The sequence below is a fragment of the Papilio machaon genome, chromosome 5 (assembly GCF_912999745.1).
Source record: "Papilio machaon chromosome 5, ilPapMach1.1, whole genome shotgun sequence".
NCBI classification, from domain to species: domain Eukaryota; kingdom Metazoa; phylum Arthropoda; class Insecta; order Lepidoptera; family Papilionidae; genus Papilio; species Papilio machaon.
This window is the reverse complement of record NC_059990.1, coordinates 5,888,468-5,912,377: the sequence shown is the minus strand read 5'-3', so window position 1 is coordinate 5,912,377 and position 23,910 is coordinate 5,888,468. Positions and strand designations below refer to the sequence as shown.

Sequence of the window (23,910 nt, the reverse complement as noted above, 5' to 3'; positions counted from 1 at the left end):
TTTCATTATCATTATCATTATCATCTACGCAAATACATCATGTGTACAATATGATATGATATTTTTTCGATATTACATACAGACACTCCAATTTTATTAATATGTATAAATCTATTTTTATTTATAAATGTGTTCGCAAAAAGAAATAGCTAAATTGTATTACTTATTCCAATATTTTTGTTTATTATTTTTTAGTAATGCCATATTTTATATTTATACTAGTGACAAACCTGACTTCACACGTATAATCAATAATGGATTTCCTAATGATCTTATTATCAATTTATTAATTTTAATAGATTTTATTTCGGACTCGATATAAACAAATAGATTTCTTGAAAACTCATAGTCCTTGTCCTTGGATTGTGCTGTCAAGAAAATGTCTCGCACTAAAGATGCACAGTCGGGGTAAAATATAGTGCTACACAAATTAACGTAGTTACATAGTATAAGCAAATCCCGCGATTTAGATTCATGAAATCATTACAAAAAAATAAATATAAATAAATATGAAGGAAATTATCAAAATTATAATTATACATGGGACAGCAAAAAAATTGCAGCAGTATTATTAAGGTATTATTTTATATATCCAAGGTATAAACGAATAAAATCAGTCGCACATAAATAAGATGGAAGTAGCCTTCCTTGCGGCAGTAGGCGTCGAGTCGTGAACAAAACATCAAACTTGTTGGCTTTACTGTACATATTTTTTTAATTAAAAATAAAAATGCATTTTAAAATAAGCATTGTGATATATGTGACACTATTTTGTTATATTAATGCTGAAGAAGACGTATTACGTAAGTATTATTTTTTTCATTTTCATAATAATATCTTTACGATTTAAACTATAACAAACTTTTTATGGTAAATATAAAAATTAATAAAGAGTAGTAATAATAATACATTTAATCGTATTTGTTTAAAATATGAAAATGCAATCCTTGTCGTAATTTTTTTGTTTTGTTCCGTTTCCAAACGGAGAAATTCTCTGGTTTATATTCTAGTTCAAAAATATATATAAACTTGATCTTAAATTAAATATAAGCTAAAATATAGCACATACTAGCGGTATGTTTCGGCTTCGCATGGGTGGATTTATCTTTAGTAAAAACATTTTTTAACAATATTAAAAAAGCCTATGTTACTCAGAGATTATGTAGCATTCTAATGGTGAATAAATTTACAAATTAGGTTCAGTAGTATTTTAGTTTAATCGATACAAACATACAAAAATATAATATATCTTTCTTATTATAACTATAGATAACAACAATTATTACTTTAATGTTTGTTAAAAGTTCAAGACCTTTTTAAATTCCGCATTGAAATTTGAAAAAATATATTTACATACAGAAATTAAATAAAACCTTTTTACCTAGTATGGACTTAATTAACTTACATTCGCATAATTACTTCCATAAGATGGACTCGAAAGTATTTACGACCTGCCAATGTTGACACATTTATCTCTTTAATATTCTGTAGGACACAATATCACCATGAAATCATCGATTACAATTACAATTTGTGATCCATTAAAATAAAATAAAAATTGCTTTTAAATTCCCTCAAGGTAAGGTAAATTGCTTAAAGACTGGTTAATATCACACTAATGCATATATATATTTTAAACTTTGTTAATATGTCGTCAGTTGTACGAAATTGCAAACAGCAATGATTTTGTAATTAATCTAAGAGCTTAAAAAGCTGAAATTATTACATAAATTATTACCGGGAAAATACAATAGAATCATTTCTTTTTTAAGTCCATCACAAACCGTAATTTATTCAAGTGTTCAGTCAGTAGTTATAAAATAAACATCCTAACAATCAAAGTTAAAAAATATAAAAGATATATAGTATAGACTATTAAAGTGTATTTTTATCGTAATTCGTTTTTCCTTATAGTTGTGTGAATCACATGCAAAGACATCCTGCATAAAACAATACCACTTTACAACGTCATCAAAGTCATGCTATTGTCTGCAATTCAATTAAAATGCACAAGTTCAATCTGTTCGTATCTATATTTTATTAGCAATCGATGATATTGTTTTTTAATTATTTTCCGCATATAATAATATACTTTGAAGGTCACTAAAGATGGATCAGAAATGCCTCGGAAATAAAATGTCTTATTGGCATGAAATATTTTAAAAAAAGATTTAATAGGTACCTATTTAAGTAGAACAGGTTGCTTATATGGTTACTTTTAATAGCCTACTCATATTTGGGAGTATTTTTTAGACTACTCGTATAGTTGAATTCAACCTCTGCAGATACAATTAACCCAAACGTGTCACCAAAAATCACTTATTCTGCATTGGAATTCTCATCTTCTTCCTCACGTTTTAATGTTCTTAAGTTTTCCAAAATCCAATTTGTCTTTGCGGAAAAATTAGTCTTAGCAGTTCTCCATTTTTGCGTATATAAATGGATTGAAAATGGGAAATGTAAACATAAGAAAATATATATAATATAAAGGACATCTTATTTTAAAGTGAGGTAAAATATTGCATGTACCGCATCTATAGAATTATTTACGTGTTTAGAAGTTTGCAAGTTCATTTGAGGTAAAGAGCTCAGTTCTCGAGAAGGTCAAACTTCATTATATCTTTCATAATTCTCGATATGTAAAATAAAAACATTTGTTTAGATATGTACATAATATATTGTAACATTAACAACAAATTGATAAATTGCGACACTTTACATTATCATACTTAGTTTTGTGCATGATTAGCGGCTTGTGAATTATTGATATTTAAATATATTATGAATAACAAATGTTATGTTTGATTTTCTTTCTTCACAACGATAAATGTTTTTTTAAATTGTATTTTGCACTATTCTCTTATAACTATTTCGCGTATGCTATATTCACATCAACATATAATAAATCGTAGAAAGCACATTTCATAATAAGGAGTAAAATTAGTATATTTATAAATTAGCAGTCGCCCACGACGTCGTCAGCGCAGAATAAGAAAAATGCCTGAGTTATTCCCCCACATCTAAGCTACCTTCCAGTAAAAGTCCTGCCAAAATCGCACCAGCCGTTTCGGAGATTACCCGGAACAAACTTAGAAGATCAATTTGAATAAATCTTATTTTATTTTCGCAGTTTAAAATTGCTCTTATAGCAACAGATTTTGTGTATGAAGAAAAAAAATTAATTGACCACGAAACCTGTATGATAGTGCCATTAATTGTTAATTCTTACAAATTTAATTCTATAAGTTATTATACTCTGTACGATTACTCCAAAAAAAAATACATCACTGTTGTAATCCTGTTTTGGATTGACGTTACAAAACCTGCTTATAACTTTGTTATTAACAACTTATACTTCATCTATTTCAGATGACATGATTACATAGGTTGCGATATTATGTAATTTTAAATAAATCTATTTATGTTTTCGTATGGTTATTTGAAATGTAAATATAAATTTAAATATAGCCCTGGTATATGACGCCACTGTGGAAGGCATTGGGAAAGGCCTATGCCCAGCAGTGGGCAGACAAAGGCTGTTGATGATGATGATGATGATATGACGCCAACAGCTATATCAAATTTAATATTGAAGCTACAAAAATTCGCATACAACTGAAAATTAATAGAAATGTTCGGAAGAGCATTGTATGTGAACCCTGAAAATCCTGAAAAACTATCGTAGCTTCACCCCTTAATTTCGTTTATTTTGACCGTCCTAATAGTTGATGAATGTTTTGATTGGATTCTTCTTTTAAGTATTTAATATTATTACTATTATAATCAAGAACCTCAATGTAAAAATCCATATAAGTTGTTTTTTTTTGTTTCGATTTTTATGCAAATTATTAATGCATTATTTACGACAAAAATGGCGCCTGTGAGTGATATAAATATTATTTAAATAACAAATTGATGTTGCTTACTAATGATTATTATTCATTTATTGTATTTTGAGCAAAAATATACAAGATCAAAATGTGGTTCGCAAAATCACCGACAATTCAGATATAAAAAATTAGAGATGATGACAGCACAAAATAGCTTCGCGAAAAAGTTTTTAACCTCTGTGATTACGAGAACTTATGGAGCAATAATTAAGTCGTGATTATCAGATGCTAACTAAATTTATGATTACATCATGGGCTACTTGATACGCTGTCGGTCATTAAAATGATGTATGAATAAAGAGAAAAATATTCAGTGACAGAGTTAGAAGAACCACTTTGAGGACAAAAAAAAACAAAGTTCCAATCGAGGTACTTCAGGCACGTTAACGCCCATGGGACGCGCCCTAAACACGTGACTAGGTCTAACTTTCCTTAGGGATAGTTCTTCTTTGGGTAAAGTTTGTCCGAGATGAAGTTTATCCATAATTTTACTCTCCTTTTGCATGTTTTGAGATGATGCAACGTTTTCTTGTTGTCTTAATTGTAATACAGACGGGGATTGCATTGATCAAACAAACACAGTTGCAACTTCACGATCCCTTTTTAGCAACGGTATAATACACAATTTAAATAACAATGATAATGTCAAAAGACACATTAAATCAATACGTGTTCATTTGGCAACCTTCACAAAAATGAAACTTGCAACTGTCATTTGTTTGAAATAGCAAAGGATATTTGATTGGGTGTAAAATATTATTTCGCAACACATATGTAAATGATATGGAAATTTGTAACTCAAGGGTTATATATATTTTTATTTTCAGCATCCTTCATAAAGAAGTGTGACTTCAATGATAAAGAATTAGAGAGATGTATTAGGAAACAAATAGAGAACAGTCTTTCTCGATTCACAAAGGGCATTCCCGAGCTGGGCGTACCGTCTATTGATCCGGTGCAACTGGACGATATCAATATCGACGGGAATGGTTTGAAATTAAAATTCGCAGAAGCGGCCATGCACGGACTTAGTAACAGTAAACTAACAGATCTTAAGTGAGTATACATTTATACATACATGGAATCTTTCTCTGTGCTAACAAAATTTTTATCTACCTCTCTGTCGCCAAGACCGCGGGAACGGCTGCACCGGTTTCGACTGAACTTAGACGGGAAGATAGTTGATGCACGCGGGCATATTATAAGCCATTTATTAAACTTGGCTTATACAGTGAAACCTGGTTAAGTGAGACATTAAGGGACCTGCAATGTCGTTTCACTTATAGAGGTATTCCACTTACCCAGTGTCTCAGATATACAGGTATAAATAAATATCTGTCTCATTTACAGAGGGTTCCATTAATAGAGGTGAGAATATAGGTTATTTCAGTTATACAGGTGCGATCAGAAGAAGTGGGTGCGAAAGAGTAGATTTTGGCACATTAAATTCGGCACAAACTTCTTCGCGTGTCTTCCCACTTTCATAAACGGATATTAACTTCAGTTTTTCACGTAAAGATAACGATTGTAGCTTTCGTTTTGACATTTTTCAAATAAACATAATGTATGATAGTAAAGCGACACTAAAACTGAAGGTAATTGAAGCTCAAAATTTGTACTTGGAATTACGTGTGGAATTTGTGGGTAGAATAAGAATGAGTAAACAAACAATGTCATCTCAGTTACAGAGGTTTATGCATATAAAATTTACTCGCTGTCTCAGTTATAGAGGTAACTATGATGATAAATCGAAAGAACAAATCCCAGATATAGAGGTTTACCTCGTCCCACTAACAGAGGTAATTCAGTGCCAAAGTGTTGGGACCTCAGCATGAGTTCCAGTTATGGAGATTTCTCACTTATCCAGGTCCCACTTAACCAAGTTTCACTGTAGTATGCCCGCGTATAGAAAGATAGATGCATAGATAGTGTAAATGTTACCACGTAACTCCAGAACTACAGAACGGAAGAAATTTAGAACAGATATAGATTTAAAAATAATAATAATAATTTAATAACGTACATTGTTAAATTTTTTATGTGAAATTTTTTATTGGGTCTTTTTAAGCTAAATTAAATATGTGTGAATAGTAAAAATTGGATTAGTAATAACTTCACTCTGCAATAACGTCTATCGGCTACTAACACAGTTTCTTTTAATTCCACTCGGACAAAGACGCGGGCGACAGCTAATGCTAAATAATTAAAATTTATTGAAAATTTTCCGAATGACGTACTCATTTATAAACCCTAATTAATTTCATTCTATCTTGACACAATAATATTACGCATCGAGTGGAATAATATTGTATGCAAATGATGTTGCAAAGAAACTGATTCAAAATATGATTCATCTTTCCACAATCTCAATACAATGTTTACAGAGTCGATATTGGCAGTGATGAAGAAGATTTCAATTTAGGCTTCAAGGGTAATATGAGTTTGACAGCTAAATACAATATTGATGGCAAGATCCTAATTCTACCAATCAAAGGAGATGGTGACGCCGTCGTTAAAGCTAGTAAGTTTTTACATATTAACTTTAACCAGTATGATGTAAGCAAATACATACATTACACACATAATCTATATATATAAAAGAAAGTCGTGTTAGTTACACTATATATAACTCAAGAACGGCTAAATCGATTTGACTGAAAATTGGTGGGCAGGTAGCTTAGAACCAGGAAACGGACATAGGATAATTTTTACCCCGTTTTCTATTTTTTATTCCGCGCGGACGGAGTCGCGGGTAAAAGCTAGTACATAATAAATACATACTAAATTTTCGCATTGAAGGTTTAAATGGAGAAATTAGGAATAATAAGCAACTTTTTTAATGGTTTTCAAATTTTTCGTAAATAAAAACTTAGGCCTAAACTTAGTTTTCTTTATCTAAATCTATTTATCTATATTCAGATAAAAGTCGTTATCATAGACTAATTACATCAAAGAATTTACATCAGTACCTTGACCTCCAGATATAATCTTAAAGTGCAATCAGTTGTAGAGCAATAAAATTAAAATTCACACAAAGAAGTATTTGTTACAAATACATATGGTATTGTATACAATTAATCAATCGATTACATTGACGTAACGATTTTATTCACAGATAATGTCGAAGTGAATATCCAGAGCAAACTGGTTCATGTGAAGGACAGCAAAGGACGCAGCCATTTAAAACTTATAACACCCAACTACAAATACGACATACAAAGCACAACATTCGACTTGAAGAATTTATTTAATGGAAACAAGGAATTAGGTAAGAAATACACTCAATGTTTGGAAACGCTTTATAACCGGATTGAAGCAAATGTTCTTAGCTCGCACTCCTTTAAATAATTTACCATAAGAACTTTTGATATATGAATTCTACTTGCTATTCGCATTTAATAGTGCATTTTGACCATTTTTTACTGTAGCAGATTAAGAGATTACTTTTTATTTATTTTTCAGCTGAAACGACTCTTAGCTTCGCTAACGAAAACTGGAGACAGCTAATGGACGATCTCGCGCCCCCTGCCATCAAGCAAATTGTCCGCACCGTTATTAAAGCCATCAACAAATTCTTCTCCAAAATTCCCATCTCTGAAATGTTGGAGGGATATAAAGATTCCTAAATATTAACTTGTTACTGTAAAATAGTTTTAAATATCTATCTTACTTTTATTCTATAGAATATGACCACGACTTTACAAGCGTAACGGGATAGACACATAAGTGACAATTAATCAAAAAAATTAAACCCGATGGACTGATTCAAATGACCCCTCTCGGTCAAGCTGAAAGTCTGTGTTAGAGTGTAAGATTATATATAAACTATCGAATAATATTACGTAATAAAAATTCTACGATAAAATTGTTTCTTTTATTTCCAACTAGCTTTTACCCGCGACTCCGTCCGCGCGGAATAAAAGAAATGCACACAAGATAAAAAAGTTTCTATGTCCGTCTCCTAGTTCTAAGCTATCTCCCAATCAATTTTCAGCTAAATCAGTTCGACCGATCTTGAGTTATAAATAGTGTAACTAACACGACTTTCTTTTATATATATAGATAGACTAGCTGTCGACCGCGACTCCGTCCGCGCGCAGTTAAAAAAAAATGAAAAATAGATATTGGCCGATTCTCAGACCTACTGAATATGCTCACAAAATTTCATGAGAATCGGTCAAGCCGTTTCGGAGGAGTACGGTGACGAAAACTGTGACACGAGAATTTTATATATTAGATTTTGTTATCTTTTTTAGCGGACTTCTGTTTCTATTTTCTTTTGTTGTCAACATGTCTACATATATATCGATGGTAGGAATTGCTAGTTGATAACTATCAAAGAAATCTTATCAATGGATTATGATTTTCTAATTCCAAAGAACTATACGTAAAGAATACACCACCTTCCAAATTAAGGAAATGGAAAGTACAAAGAAGTTCTTTTTTTAAAAATATATGTATTTCTTATCTCATTCCTTTATTTAGCCTACCTTTCTCTAACATAAAGGCTAGTTAGTTGTTAGAGTTAGAGTGTTTACACACTTATGCAATTAATCTTCGAGGTCTTTGAGATCTTATAAAATGAATGCTACTTGCTGTGATAAGTTAATTTTGACTTCTTTAAAGTATAAATACGACATCGCTTAGCACATTAAATTGCTTAATCTTGGATAGCTAGCCATGAATAGTCAACTTACTAGGTGAAGGTTGTCTCATCTAATAATATTGTAAAGTAATAAGTGATTTATTGCAAAGAGACTTTGGCAACCAACATTTGACCTTGATAGCCCGTTGTTTATGTATAAATTGGAAACAGCACTGCAGTCAAAATACGTTTATTTTGATACATATTTATAATAAAACTATTTACATATTTACAACAATTATTTCATCATGCTCTAATGACTACGACTTGTCGTTGTATCCACTTCCCGCGCGGTTCTAATCTTCATTTTATACTTAATCAAAAAAAGACAAAGGTCTTAGTGGCCAGTATGCGACCTCTTTGGCAGAATGCTTAATTTTTTCTTTGTCCACCAAAGAGTTCGGATCCGTAATTTTTCTCTCAACAGTACATTTTTTTTTTTTTTTTCATAAGGTGGCAAACGAGCAAGCCGTTACCTGAGTCCGCCTAAATAACGAAGCAATCGCTGCCCATAGACATCCGCAATTGCAGATGCGTTGCCAACCTTTAATCGATAGAGGAGGGGATGCATAGAAAGAGGATATATCCTCTTCGTCCTCCCTATCCTATTTTATATTCTTCGTCCCCCTCCTCTGTCAAATCCACTTTCCCATCCCATACTTTCCTTATAAGAAAAGGTTGGGAAGGGAACGTGGACTATAATTAGGACTCCGGCACCACACTTCTCAGACGAAACGCGGAATTGCTTCCACTTGACGCCTGTCTTCTGTGTGGTCGTGGTATTGCACCGGTCGACCCGGCACATACATGCAACCAATAAATATTGTTATTGCGGGATCTATCACTGTAAAGAGATAACAAACCTTAATACATCATTTGTCTAACATTAACAAACCTTATACTCGTATACTGTGAATAGAAAAACATATCTTTGATGGATCGGAAGACCCAATTTTATTAGTATAAATACAAAGTTCACGTATAAATTGTAAACAATTAAATTTAAACCTTTTTCATGCAACGTCTTCATGATTTAAAAAGTCCGATCATCATTATCAAACTTACACCTAATTGCTTCTATCGCTTTCAAGTGAGCTTGCATTTGAAGTGCGTGTGTTCATTGAGAAGTTATTCATCGAACTTGGGGCGCGCGTTCTACTCCAAGGGAAAGTTGGTCGATATCGTCGGTACCACAATACTCCAGCGAGAGCCACCAACAATAAAACCACACCTACTGACATACCAACAATACCAGCTGTGAACTGTGGTGCAGATGCAACTGAAACAAAAACAAAACTCTAACTAAAAAGACTAACGATTGATTAAATCTACAAATTCTGCGACTATTAAGCATCGTGTGACACTTTACTATTAAAAACCCTTCAAGTATAGTGTTATTTAAAATATCTTCAAGAAATTCTTTTGTTGAGCGATAAAGATCACGTAGTTTATTTTATGGTGTACAAAACATTTGAAGCAGTATACAATTTATTGTAGACAATAGACAGTAATTTATAAGAAATGAAAAGATTACCAATGAACGATAATCATTCTTGCAAACTAAATATTATAAATTCTAGAAGAAGAAATTTAAATATAAGATAAAAATTATGATTACGCTATTCTTGATTACATGTTTTACTGATAAATTATAATTCCAATAAGTATGTTGATTTGAATTAATGTAGTAAAAACAAAAATTTCTTGCCAGATTACAAATTTCATATCAAATCTCAAAATTTAGCAGGAAAGCAAACCGATTACCAAAACATGACTTAAAAGACTATACCTATTTGTACCCTGATCCTTTTGACTACGATATTGTAATCACATCTCGTTAGCTGACTTCTCTCCCTCTATTACGGCCCCCTTTAATTTGTAAGATACTAACTGTACGACTACTGTAAGATTTTTGCATACTATTGTTGAATAGAAGGCATGATCGACTAAATCATCCATCATTTATCTTATCAAGTCAACTTTCAATCCATTTCGTTTAGTTCTACACTTACCGACACCTAAACTTTCATTTTTAATTACTGCACAGGATACTAGATCAAATTATAACTGTTCGATACTTACCACTAGCATAGACAGTTATGTGATCCCGGGATTCTAAAATTTCTTCGTTTATCAAAGCGGCACAAGTCCATTCTCCGATGTCCTCCTCGTAAACAGGATTTATAGTTAAAGAGCAGTCTCCGTAATCAAGACTCCGATTTGGTGTGAAATAGTAACGATTTAATATTGCACTGAAAAATTATTCGACTTAAGGCAAGGGAAGTATTTTTTTATTCTACTGTCATTTAAGATTTGACATAAATGTAAAAAAGGGTAATGGGTTACTTTGTTGAGAGTACAATTCCCGTGTCCTAATTTTAATTCCCCATTCCCAATGTCTATTCCTGTGATTGTCTAAAATTCTGATAAATGCCGCAAACATCTTAACATTCTGATGCAATTGACGTTATTCTAATAGCATTAAGTTACATTAAACTGTTTATTGCCATTACAGTAATTACAAATCAAAGGTAGCAAAAACTGGTAGTAATGATTAAGTTATTATAATCTAACTACTGGGCAGATTATTATAAACTACAATGTGATCATTCTCGTTCGTCACTCTTTTTCACATCAATTAATTCAATTACTTATTAAATTACAAAAGAACTTACCTACTTTCACTCACCGACTGGTCGACCCGTATACCCACAAATGTTGGCGATAGGAATCTACAATATTCCAAGGGTCTGTTACCATTGGCAGTGTGGCAGAACAGAGTTGCTGAACCACCAATATTAGCTACAACTTCCTTCTTATTAGCAGCCAGAGGTCCGGTTACTCTTAGAAAAACGCTGTCAATTATTTCCACTCCCAATTGTTCTCTAGGACCCATATGACAAGTCCATTTACCGGCATCTTCTGAAGTGACATGCGCGAAACTGATCCCGCAATCTCCAACTTGGAGATTTTCTCCCGTATACCTAGGTAGTGTAATAATTTAAATCAAGTAAAACGTAAAGATCTCTTAGATGTATTAAAGTGGTGTGATAGGAGATTATTATCATAGTATATTGCCGTTCACCGTCTTATTTGACAACAAATGTCACTTTGCGGGCTCTACCTCCGTTATTCACACAAGAATAACGAAAATAGTCAGGTTTACTTATAGAATCTTACCAGAACAATTGGTCATCAGTTTCCAGTCTGCCGGGAGTGTACTGAGTTCCATTCGGGTGCTGAAACCAACAGTAAGACAGGGATATGCTGGCTCGGCACATGATGGTGAATGTCATATTCTTTTGAACGAAAATAGTCCTTATGTCTTCCATCTCAGAATTCTGTAACTCGCGAGCTATTCTGGAACCTGTTTAATTACCTTCATATTATAAAGTATAATTCCAATTAATTTACGCGCTCGACATTTTAAATTTGTCAACTAACGTGATACAGAATAAGGTACTTTACCGACAGCAGCACAGCAATAATAGAGCTATAATTTGCCTGGCAAAAATTAAGGATGGAAAAAATGTAAGTTATTATGAGTGAGTATCATACTCACTTCTCGTATCAGGAGCAACACTAACAAGAGCCTGCATAGGAGGTTGGGATCTTATCGTTGTTCCCTCCCACATCTGGACACCGACAGAGCACCGCCAGGTGCCATAATCTTTAGCTGTTGGTTTTTCTATCGTTATACCACAATGCTTCTTTGCAAAACCTTCTCCATAATAGCTGTAATAGATAGAAATTTCTATACAGTGTTTCACCGATTTGTTCAGTTTTTTTATTTATTTTCTTAATCATCGTCAGGTCAAGACATAAATTGTCATCACCATATCATCAGCCACAGATATCTGGTGCATCTTGGTATCAGCATCAGGACAGCTCCCAGACTCCTGCCTTCTCGTCAAAGCTTATGCATCTTGTGCAAGGTACTCCTACAATACATTTAATATAATACCTGTGCCGCCCATCACTGAGACCATCTACAACATTGTAACCAATATTTTCCGATGACTTCTGGAACCGACAAAATGTGATGTTCTTGGATGTGTGAAGAATATTACAGTATAAATGCATCTTGTTTTCAATCTTGTCTGTTACGTAACCAACGTCCAGGCGTTCAGCTAAAATTTTACAAAATTAGCCGATGTTATTTGTAAGAAGATAAATTGTTAGGAAACGTATGTAGGAAAGATATTAGCGAAATGTAAGGTAAATATCAAAAAAGCTAACAGCCCTAGATTTTTTGTTTGCAGTACACGCACTTCATTCGTTCTTACTTTCGACTGTAATTTGTCGTTGTAGCTCCAACTCGACAATTTGACCGGGCAGACCCAGCTGTACATTCCACACGCCTTGTATAGCTCTGGTCGTGCGATCGAGCGTAACACTGCATTGTCCAGGTACCAATGAACTCTCCGCGAAAGGTTTCTTCACCAGGCAATATGAATTCTCTAACGTAGTCAATTCGATTTTCGCCTCCGTTTGGCCGTCCTGAAGAGATATTGGAGACGCGGAGTAAGACGTTTTAGATTCTGAAAACAAAAACTTAGTCAAAAGTTAGCAGTTATACGGTCAAAGTCTTTGGAATCTCATCAATCAAACATTCACATTGTCCTTATATCATTGTCTTGACCCTTACAGGGTCATTGTTTTAATCGTACAAAAGCACTTATAATTTCTACGTTAACAACATATTACAATAATAATTATAGAAGGTTAGCCTAAGGTTTTGTAAACAATATTTACTAAAATTGTTGTTAACAATGCAACTTTAGTTCTAGGAACTAGGATTATTTATCGCGGCATTTTATGACATTCGACAGTAAGTTTAAAGTGTAGATTTTAGTTGTTGACAGAGGTTGCTCCTGATCCTGATCTATGGTTGCCAGATCTCTGCCATTGCGGCGACTAGATTATGGATACGGCAGCACCTGTGAGTTTTTCTGAGCAATTATCATTTGCATTTGCACTAACTTTGCCGCGACTATTATAGAAGTAATAGATGTCACCTGTCTTCAATCGGCTTCGATAAAAAAGGGGGTCTTCGGTCATCATTTTTTGAAAATAATTCTTAGAATTTACACCTAGCTTCATTTCATAGTAAGTAAATTAAATTAAGAAAAATATGAATGAATCTTAGTGCGCGTCTTGAGTGGGCTCTGCCGCGTACATGGGAACCCGTCTTAATGAACGCGGCGCGATACAATATCGACAGTGCTGAAGAGAAGACGATATTGTGAACATAGTCAGTATATTTTGTGCCGGAAACTTGAACAAAAACACCAATGACGTCTTGGTATCAACCTCGTCAACGACGCCTGCGCAAAACGCGCCCACCGCCCCCTCAAGATACGCTCTAAGAGCGCAGGCGAGCAGCCAGCGACGGGCCGCGTCCGCGAAATAATACCAGTCCCACTCACCGTGATGAAGGGCCGCCGATGGGCTCGAAACTAGTCGGTGCCGACACCGGACAAATGTACGTGAGTGTTTTATCCGTTTTCTATATTAGTTAATTATAATGACTCACGAAAGTTTGAATAACTGACATCGTAATCGGAAAGATGCGTATCTAAGTAACGATATTTCGCTGCTTACGTTTAATCATGATTGAAATATCTTTGCAACAATGTTGTTAGGTATATCAGTCAGATATCTGACGTAAGCCAAGTTTGTAGTTAATCTCATTGCGATAACCACATTACAATCAGTACACACATAAAACAATAATTAACTTGTCAGACAATTTTTTGTATATTACAATAGCCATTTGTAATTTGTATTGGGTCGATATAGTGTAGTTGGCTTAGAATGCCATTTTGGACACCAAGAACACCACCAATCTGCAGATGCTGGATTCGAATCCCGACATTGATTTTTCAATTTTCGATTTATGAATGAATATATCTGCGAAGAAATTCATCCCTAACCTAGGTTAGCATCCGAGCCCCGAGGTGGGGACTTATATTAACCCTAGAACCGTACCCATATCAGAATTTCATTAACAGTACCCTGGGGTACAGATGCACCCCAAAAAAAAAACGCATTTACTAAAGGATAATAAACTTTTATTACAAAAATCAACATACATATGCTTTTTTACATTAATTGAGTCTTTTTTATCACAATTGAGGTAAACTAATTAGGAACCGTTAAACAATTTTAGCATATTTTGCTTTGGTGCTCATTACAAATAAAAGTTTTGCACGTAGCACATTGTGTGCGCGATTTCCGGTCCTAGAACCTTGGACAAAAGGAACACCTTCCGAATTTTGAATTTAAAGGAGTTGCCACAGCTCCTGGTCGTTTTTTTCCTAAAATACCTCCAATACTTATTTGCAGGGACATTGGCAAAGTTTGGTACTGAAATCTTTCTTCCAGGTGAGGTTTGATGAGATTAAAAGCGAGAGTCTTCAACTAAGTGCGCCTATTTCTGAAATCTTGTTTATTAGTGGCCATTGAAGAATGCAGCAATATCATAGAATTAATCCCCACAGTATTAAGAATTCCATAGAATACACAAAGGCTCCAACGGCGAGTTTTGCGGGATACGCTGTATGTATGACAAAGCTGGTCAATGGATCAACGCCACCCTTTGTTTGATTATAAAAACTTAGATTTCTGGCAAAGTCACAGCCTTGTCTTTATCTGCCTCGAAGTGCATGGTGGAAAGCATGAGGACGTTTTTCTTTTTACCTTTGCTAAACTTTGGAGGAATATATGAAAGCAGAGTGAGTTCATCATGAAAAGCAAACGAAAATCTTCAATAATTCCATCTGGTTCATCTTCTAGCTCCTCGCCTAGAACACCTTCCCCATCTTCCGTCGGCAATAAGATATTTTCAATTTCGTTTTTATTTAGAATACGCCGTGACGCCATCTGAAAAAATAAAATCACAGCTATGCGAAAAAAAATTGTAACTAAGAAAGAAAATATCTATGTAAAACAAAAAAAAACAACTTTTAACATATACAAAGTATCTACATTACGTTGTGATTTTTTTACACTAATTCATATCCAAAACAATACAAAAAACATAATAATAAACAAAATTATAAAAATATATATGTAATAAAATACTTACGTTGATAGTACTCTGGGGTACTGGTGTACCCCACAAGCAGCGTCCGAAGTCTTGTCCCTAGCAGAACCGCTGTCCAACAAAAGCATCCACGCTTCCCCCCGCCCTAGGTAAATACCCCGGCGCGCGAAGCAAACAGTCGAGTAGAAAAAAAGTTATAAAGGATTTTTAAAAAAAAAATCGATTTGTACCCCAGGGTACGGTTCTAGGGTTAAGCTGATGATGATGATGTTTATAAGAACTCTTTCTCGTATAATCAATCACTTTAAACATAGGTGGGCACAGTTAATCAAAAAGTTAACTTCGTTAATCGTTAATTCGTTAAATAAAAATTTAACTTCGTTAATCGTTAAAGCGTTTAATTTACGAAAATTTAACGCAAGTTAAAGTTAACAGTTAAAGTTAATTTTTGTTTATATCACGAGTATAAGGCGCAAGCGGGAAATGGCCATATGAATAATCTCCGAATCGTATGGACCGATTTTGTCGGGACTTTCAATAGAACTTAGGCTATTTTTTTACTGAGCTTACGAAATCTCGGGCGATCGCTAATCCTATCTATAGTTTAGTTATATAATATACTAAAATATAATTTAGACAATAGGAGCGATGTACTAATGCCTGTACCATAATAATGACATAGCATGCACTAGTTACACACACTTATATACTACACTGACAATGATGGACAATTTACTTTTTCAGTCAATTTTTTTATCGACAATCCGACGTCACGGAATTAGAGAGCTAACTAAATTTAGACACAACAAATTATCTATTAAACAGTAAGACATGTGATGATATTCAAAAGAAAACAATCAAAACTTTTGTGCAGTATTTACATTTATCTGTTATTATTTGCACCCGGATATTCATTCGCTCATACTCCAACAACTGAACATTTAATTTTATGTATAATTTGGTAATATTTTTTTATTTTATTTTAGCTAAGGACCCACGAACAGACTTATCATTTTTACGTACTTTTTATTTATTAATATAGATTTATTAATAAAACTTCTAACATCAGAGGAAACTTATTATAACATTGATAAATAAACTATATAACCAATCCAGTGATACATCTCAACGCATCAAACCATACAACTGAGATGCCTTCGATAACTTCTATCATCTTATGATCTATCGTCCGATCTATTGTTATATGTTAAATCAAGTTAAATTACTCTCAGTGTATAGAGCATAACTTACACGACATAACGAAAACAACCGATCGCGGGTGATGTCTTCTCTCTTTCTTATCACCTATAAAATCGTTATAGTTAATTAGTAAGAATATGTTTTGAATTATTTTCAACGACATTCGATTATTTTTAAAATAAACTTTCGATATACGTAAAAAAATCGATGTCTTTTTGTAAAGGTCACTTGTGGCGACATTTCATATATTAAATTTAGTATAACACAGTTTAACATTATTTCACTAACATAATTATTTTATCTTTTTCCTCATTCTTTCTCGTTTTGTCGTATACTTTTTTTTGTAAACAAACAAATTATCTTCGCTATTGTCTTTGCGCAGCGCACGTGCATCCCCGACCATTAGAAGGGTTGGGGCCATAAATCCATCGAGTTCGTTATCGCATTCTCTGTGCGGCTGTCCATTTGATCCTTTGTTCATATTTTTGTTGTTGTTAAAATTATTTTTCGTAGAATATGAAGAAGCCCCAAAAAAACAAACGACGGTAATAAACACCTAAATCCCTTTTGTTTTTGAGGAACGTTTATTGCGTGCACATTTCGTCTTTCGAATTTTTAAATTTATTTTTCATTGTTTGTTTCTTATCTACGCAATGACAAAAAAATCCTATTTGTACGCTTTTTCAAATGAACCGTAAACTATTTTTTTTTAATATTTTTTGTTGTCTTTAAACTCCAACATTAAAATAAACATTTTTGTCTGCAACAAAGTTTAGTTGTATTTTAGTTACGACGTTGAAGAGTAATGCACACTCGATTATTTTGATTGCAATTCAACGCAGAGTTTATCTTTTTTAATAGATTTTGCGTCTCACGTATAACAATTATTGTATTAAAAGTAAAGTGTTTTCGAACCTTATGTTGATTTTATAACAACAAAGTCTTGTTCTAAAAAAAGTGATGTTAAATAAATGAAAACCAGTTTTAATGTGAATAAAATGTAATAAAGACTATTCGAGATATTTGTGTAAATGTGAAATAATTATTAAACTTTGAAGGTGTCTAGCGCCTAAACTTCGCAATATTTGATAGAGGTAAGTTTGTTTAAATCGTCACTATTTTCTAACAAGGATTCTGTGGTACGCTTTTGATCACGTCTATCCCGGCCGCTCGGTGTATTGTATAACATGCATCACACTCACTCGTTCTCGTTCTCTCTCTTTCTCGTTCACCATTCGACTCGCCGACGGTCGCCGAACAAAGCCGAACTTACGAATGTAGCCTGATGCATAATTTAAATAAAATGACAACACGTCAATAAGTGTCTATTGTAACAATTAACGGACTAAATTAACGGAAGTAGAATTTAACGGAAGTTAACAAGAGCGTTAACACTTTTTGAATTTAACTTAAAAGTTAATCCGTTAAGGAAAATGTTAACTTCGTTAATTAACGATTAACGGATTAACGAGTTAATGCCCACCTTTGACTTTAAAATATACGAGTTATTCTTTTTTTATATAAAATATGTAGCGTGTTACTTATTGACACAATTTCCAAAGAGGCATTGTAGTTTTGTTAAGCATTCCCACTTCTTAAAGCTTAATTAAATTCATACCTTCAACAAATAATTCCGTCCAACCTGTGAGTTTGTTTGAACCATTGGCAGTCAATCGCCATCTCCCTTCATCATTCATTGTGACATTTCGTACTCTCACTCCGCATCCGTCGGTCCATTTTGTATATCTACATATTTTATTTAATTGTATAGTATTTAGCACAGTAAAAAATCTAAGGTATCGCATAAAGCTTTTTTTAGAAAAGACTCAAAAAGCTACTGGCAATGGAGTATTAGTTTTTTGATTACATTTCGTATACCAAACTTTTTATAAGTAATACTTACCTAGTACTTGGCGGGGAGTTTATGTTAAAAGTTAGGCCTGACGGTGGAGTGATTTCACAAGAATTTTGCTGTTCCAAAGTTCTATCAAGTTTAAGTAAAGCTTCGTTCCCTTGAGCCACGCGAAGAGTGTGGGGCCATCCCAAACCATGTTGCATTTTAAAAAGATTTTGTACCTTAACAGCTACGACATTTTGAGATGAACCTTTTTGTACCAGATATGTTGATACTGAAATTTGATAATATAAATTAATATTAAACTATTAAGGAAAGCAACAAATTATGTTAACTAGCTTAGAAAAATTTTAAATTGTTAGGAAACTAGTTCATGTTGTAATCTACTAAGATTCGGTAAATTCTCTTCCACAGTCAGTTTCGTGCTTGTGATATGGTCTTACTCTGGAAGTTATTTCCTAATGCACGGGAAAAAGAAAAGGGGCGGGATTGTTTATGGGTAAGTCGAGAAAATATTGCATTTTTTTCTTTAACTTCTTTGTCAATAGGCATATCAATATGCGGCCAAATTTAGACAATGTCTTAACGACACAGGTGGGCACAGTTAATCGAAAAGTTAACTTCGTTAATCGTTAATTCGTTAATTAAAAAATTAACTTCGTTAACAAGTTAAAGTTAATCGTTAACAGCTAACCATACCAAAATTATACATAATAATTTTACACTTATGTGGCGACACTTGTTTAAAATAGTAATTTGACTATACATTTATAGAATGTACACATTAGTATTAGAGACAAGTATGAATGCATTATAGTATATTTCATTAGGAGTGCGGAAAGCCTGTCATTGCAAAGAGTTCCGACAAATGTCTACCCGAGCCGAGGCGCAGCAGAAGGTGAGGGTTGACACTCGGAACAAGTTTGACAGTTCCGCACGTGTATTAAACAACTATTTTTAATACAGTTGCGAAAACATGAAGCAATTTAATAGAATAATACAAACACAATAAACTCAAATAACTAAAATGTTTGGAAAATGGCGCCAACCGTAAAAGAATACAAACAGAGATTTTTTTGTTTTCTTCACCCATTCTGGGTAGGCAAAGGGAACTATGCCCAAACAACCAAGTCAGTTGATTATTTTTATTGATATGAAGTGAAAATGAAATTTAATGAGATGAAATAAAATGAAAACTAACCTAATTCATTGAATCAAATCATTAAATCTGATATTGTAACAAATTAGGAGCTTCTTTTTACAAAAATTTGCATGAATCATAAAAACTTCAATAATATTTTTTTTGTAAAAACTTCGTGGTTGGTTTTTCTTTTTAACAGACATTATTTTGACAGTTGGGAAAGAGAACGCACGAGTTTAGAAAAGCTAAAGAAAAAGCACGAGTAAAAAAATGTTTTAATACAGTTGCTCAAAAAGTGGCGTATTGCAGGGACGAAGAGCGTTCGGAATGTGGGCTATTACATACTCGTGCTTTTATATACTCGTAATGAAATATACTATTTCGAACCTTCTTTTGATTTTGTCCTGTTGGTCACGTCTTTCCCGGACGCTCTGACGCATCACAGTTTCACGCGAACTTCACATATATCAATTATCAACCCGTTCGTTCACCATTCGAGTCGCCGACAGTCGCCCAACATAGCTGAACTTACGAGCGTGGCGTGGCGCGTAATTTAAACAAAATGACAGCACGTCTCCAAGTTTCTAAATTAACGATTAACGGACTTTTATTAACGGAAGTTGAGTTTAACGGAAGTTAACAAAAGCGTTAACACTTTTTGAAGTTAACTTAAAAGTTAATCCGTTAAGCAAAATGTTAACTTCGTTAATTAACGATTAACGGATTAACGAGTTAATGCCCAGCTCTGCTTACCGAGATTAAGAACCTTGTCTAGTCAGGCTTTTCTTTTCGAACAATTACTCATTTTTATCAAAAATAATTAGGTAATAAAGATTTATCGGAAACATTTATTAAAAACAATTATTAAGTATAGAGATAGAAAATTAAGACAAATAAAAATAGATAATTATAAAAATGTATCGTAAAAATAATATATCTTTTTCGAAATAATCATCTCTTAAAAATAAAACAAATATATAAAATAAAAAAACACTCACCGAAAAATATCGTTAATATAAATCTAAATCGTGATCCCATCATTTTTGTTTACACAAAACACATAACTTTTCACAATAACAAACACAAACTGAATGCAACTTTGTTCATTCACCTGAGTAAAATTTTTATCAGCGTTCAGCTAAAATAATCACTGATATTAAAGAAGAATTAAGATATTTATTTATGATTATCACTTAAATCTCCCAAACATTTTTTGCTTACCACCTATAGATAACTAGGAATGCATTTAAAAACTTGAAAGCTTTCAATACCTCGTAGCAGTTTGTTTAAAAATACAAATCGAATGACAGTTCACACACCAAAATCGGTCCAAAGGACTGTGGTTGGCGAAGTGAATAAAAGCAATTAACTTGTAATTTGCCCTGGATTCAGTCCCAACCATAACACCATGTACAAATGTGTTTTTCAATTCAAGTATATTATTTAGCATGAAATTAATAATTGTAGTATGTACGTTTATTAATTTCATGCTGTATATATTAATCTTGAATTTGACACATGGGTTTCTGTTACTATAATACATATGCACAGGTGTAAAATTGGGGAGAGTAGATTTGCTTAAAAATTTACATACACTGTTTAACAAACAATGTTCAGGACTTTTTTTAATTCACCTTGTAAAGGTCTAAAATGAGGGGTACAAGTTTGTTTTAAACTCTTCGCGTATGAAGTAACGAGAAATAAATATCTAAAATACTTTTCATAGAAACGTTCATTTGATTATGGCTATCACTTATCGTATTCGATATCAATATTCATATAAAAAGTGCTAGACAGACGAACTGATGGTCAAAGTTTTCGAGTGAGTTCCGCGTGATATTAGACAGTGTAGGTAAAAGAGAGAATATTACACTCTCGATAAGTTATATTATCAATATTACTTATCTTATTAAACAAGTGATCCTTGTATTTAGATAACATTGTCAATCTTACTAATATTACAAATGCGAAAGTTTAGATGGATTGATGTTTGTTTGAAGGTATCTCCAGAACGGCTCAACGGATCTCACTGTTTGGCAAAGATGTAGAACATAGTCTGGAAGAACACATAGGCTAATTAGTAGCTTAAGCAAGTTTTTCTATTAATTCCACGCGGACAAAGTCGCGGGCGACAGCTATTTATGATATAAATTACAGGTGACTAGAAATTCTTTGTTATTTCGCTAGATGGAATTATAAGACCTAGTGTTCGCCCATTGCTCGAAACTCGACCATCTTACTAATGTTACAAATTCTTACTAATACTACAAATGCGAATGTTTGAATGGTGTATGGAATGGATGTTTCTTAGAAGATATCTGCAGAAAGGCTAAACGGATGAATTGAGAAAGTTCGGCATAGATGTAGAACATAGTTTGGAAGGACACATAGGATACTAAGTTTTTTTTTAATTCTGCACGGACAGAATCGCGGGCTACAGCTATTAATCTATAATCAAAGATTATTTAAACAATGAGTGGCAAAGGATATACATACGTCTCCTCTTTCTTGTCTTACCAGTTAAATTAATAAATACTGTTTTGTGATGGAACCGTTTGCCATATTAAATTTTTACCAGAGAACAAGTACCTAAATTGTTTTTATAAATTAAATTTTCTATTCAGGAGAAAAAATTGACTGCGATTGTACAGTCCCTGTTAATTACGAGGCATGCCTTTTAAGTTTTATCGTTTGAAGAAAAAACACAACTAGAACCTTCTAGATCTATATCTTCTACATTCAAAGTATTCACCACGTAGCTTAATATACTTTTCCATTCGCTCAAACCAGTTATTATAACATTCGTTCTACTCTAAAGTGCGGCTGTTCAAATTGGCTGACTTGAAAACGTCGACACTGCTTCAACGAACTGAAACTTTTGACCATGAAGACTTTACTTAATTTTTGAAAATGTTAAAACTGGCTTAGGTCAGGACTGTATGGAGAATGGTCAAGAAGTTCTACTTTTTCCTTTTTTAAATACTCAATCGTTTGACGAGCGGTGTGTGAGCTTGTGTTGTCGTGGTACAGGATGATGCGTCGCTTTGAGTTAGATTTTCGAAGTTCGGCGATGACTTGTGGTAAACAAACTGTGGCACACCACTCTGCGTTAACCGTTCTACGATCTTCAAGTTCAATCGTCGCAACATAGCCAGTTTTTTCCAACAAACGTGGCCACCATCTTCTTTGAAGTGCTTCGAGAACGAACAACTTTCGTCGGCCTTGAAAGACCTAGTTTGTATTGTTGTTTGGAATCAGGATCTTAGGTACAGATCCAAGATCGTTCACCACTGATGCGTAGACGTGATTTGTCTCTCCTTGGTTGAACCTTTGCAGAGTTTTCTTACACCATCTGAAGCGGGCTGCCTTGTAAACGTCGGAAAGCAGATGTGGTATCCAACAGCAGCAACAGCTTTCTCACACCAAGCGATTCAAGTCCTTCTGAATGGTTGTCCCTGAGATGATTGATCTTCGAGAATTAGTTGTCTCACAGCAATGATCTATCAATTAAGTCTATCTTCAGTGCGGGCGGATTTTGGGCGTCCTTCACGAGGTCTGTCACTAACACTAGTATGTCCACGTTGGAATTCTAAATACCAGCGTTCGACAGTCCGCAGACATGGAGCTTCATCACTGAACACGGATGTTAGCTCTTCAAAACACTGAAGCCGTGTTATGCCTCTTCTTAAGTTTTAACATTTTCATTAGAGATTCATTTTCGTATGTAACCTGATAGATTCCAATAGACGCTGTGACTAAACCATAGCACTAATCCTAATCCTTTCAACTGTTTTTGGGATTCGAATATAGAAAAGTTTCAAATTCAAAATTGCCGGGAAATATGGAAATGACATAACTGAAAAGGCATGCTTCGTATGACTTTTTTCCCTGTTAATTTTATAACAAAAGTGTTTTCTACAACAATATGTTGTATAATAAACGAAAACCATGGTTACAAAATGAATAAATTCTATTAGACTTTTCGAGACATTTGGATAAATTTGAAATAACTAATAAACTTTGAAGGCCTCTAGAGTCTAAACAACGCAACTTTGGATAGAAGTAAGTTGGGTTACATCGTCATATTTTTACCAAAGGTATCTGTAGTACTCCATCGTACACATCTTTCCC

At 33.5% G+C, this 23,910-nt stretch overlaps 2 protein-coding genes across 2 annotated transcripts; one reads left to right on the top strand and one right to left on the bottom strand.

Annotated features, from left to right (window-relative positions):
* The first annotated feature begins 644 nt into the window (after positions 1–644).
* Positions 645–7,744, top strand: LOC106708533 (circadian clock-controlled protein daywake). The gene is made up of 5 exons (XM_045677963.1): positions 645–803; positions 4,718–4,946; positions 6,275–6,411; positions 7,006–7,158; positions 7,353–7,744. Exons 1-5 carry the CDS (start codon positions 731–733, stop codon positions 7,514–7,516), a joined length of 756 nt encoding a protein of 251 aa, XP_045533919.1. The 5' UTR covers positions 645–730; the 3' UTR covers positions 7,517–7,744.
* A 1,858-nt stretch (positions 7,745–9,602) lies between these two features.
* On the bottom strand, positions 9,603–20,851 carry LOC106708522. Its single transcript, XM_045678031.1, has 10 exons — positions 20,778–20,851; positions 18,687–18,912; positions 18,402–18,529; positions 12,822–13,076; positions 12,500–12,665; positions 12,098–12,270; positions 11,716–11,902; positions 11,211–11,519; positions 10,618–10,787; positions 9,603–9,814 (listed from the first exon to the last, which is right to left on the bottom strand). Exons 1-10 carry the CDS (start codon positions 20,818–20,820, stop codon positions 9,603–9,605), a joined length of 1,869 nt encoding a protein of 622 aa, XP_045533987.1. The 5' UTR covers positions 20,821–20,851.
* Between the last annotated feature and the right edge of the window lie 3,059 nt (positions 20,852–23,910).

Coding starts and splice junctions, on each gene's coding strand:
- LOC106708522 (XM_045678031.1), bottom strand. CDS start 20,820: ATGATGGGATCACGATTTAGATTTATATTAACGATATTTTTCG. Junction 12,271..12,499: donor CTCAGTGATGGGCGGCACAG/GTATTATATTAA, acceptor TATCTATTACAG/CTATTATGGAGAAGGTTTTG. Junction 11,903..12,097: donor TGTTGCTCCTGATACGAGAA/GTGAGTATGATA, acceptor GTAATTAAACAG/GTTCCAGAATAGCTCGCGAG.
- LOC106708533 (XM_045677963.1), top strand. CDS start 731: ATGCATTTTAAAATAAGCATTGTGATATATGTGACACTATTTTGTTAT. Junction 6,412..7,005: donor TGACGCCGTCGTTAAAGCTA/GTAAGTTTTTAC, acceptor TTTTATTCACAG/ATAATGTCGAAGTGAATATC. Junction 7,159..7,352: donor TAATGGAAACAAGGAATTAG/GTAAGAAATACA, acceptor TTTATTTTTCAG/CTGAAACGACTCTTAGCTTC.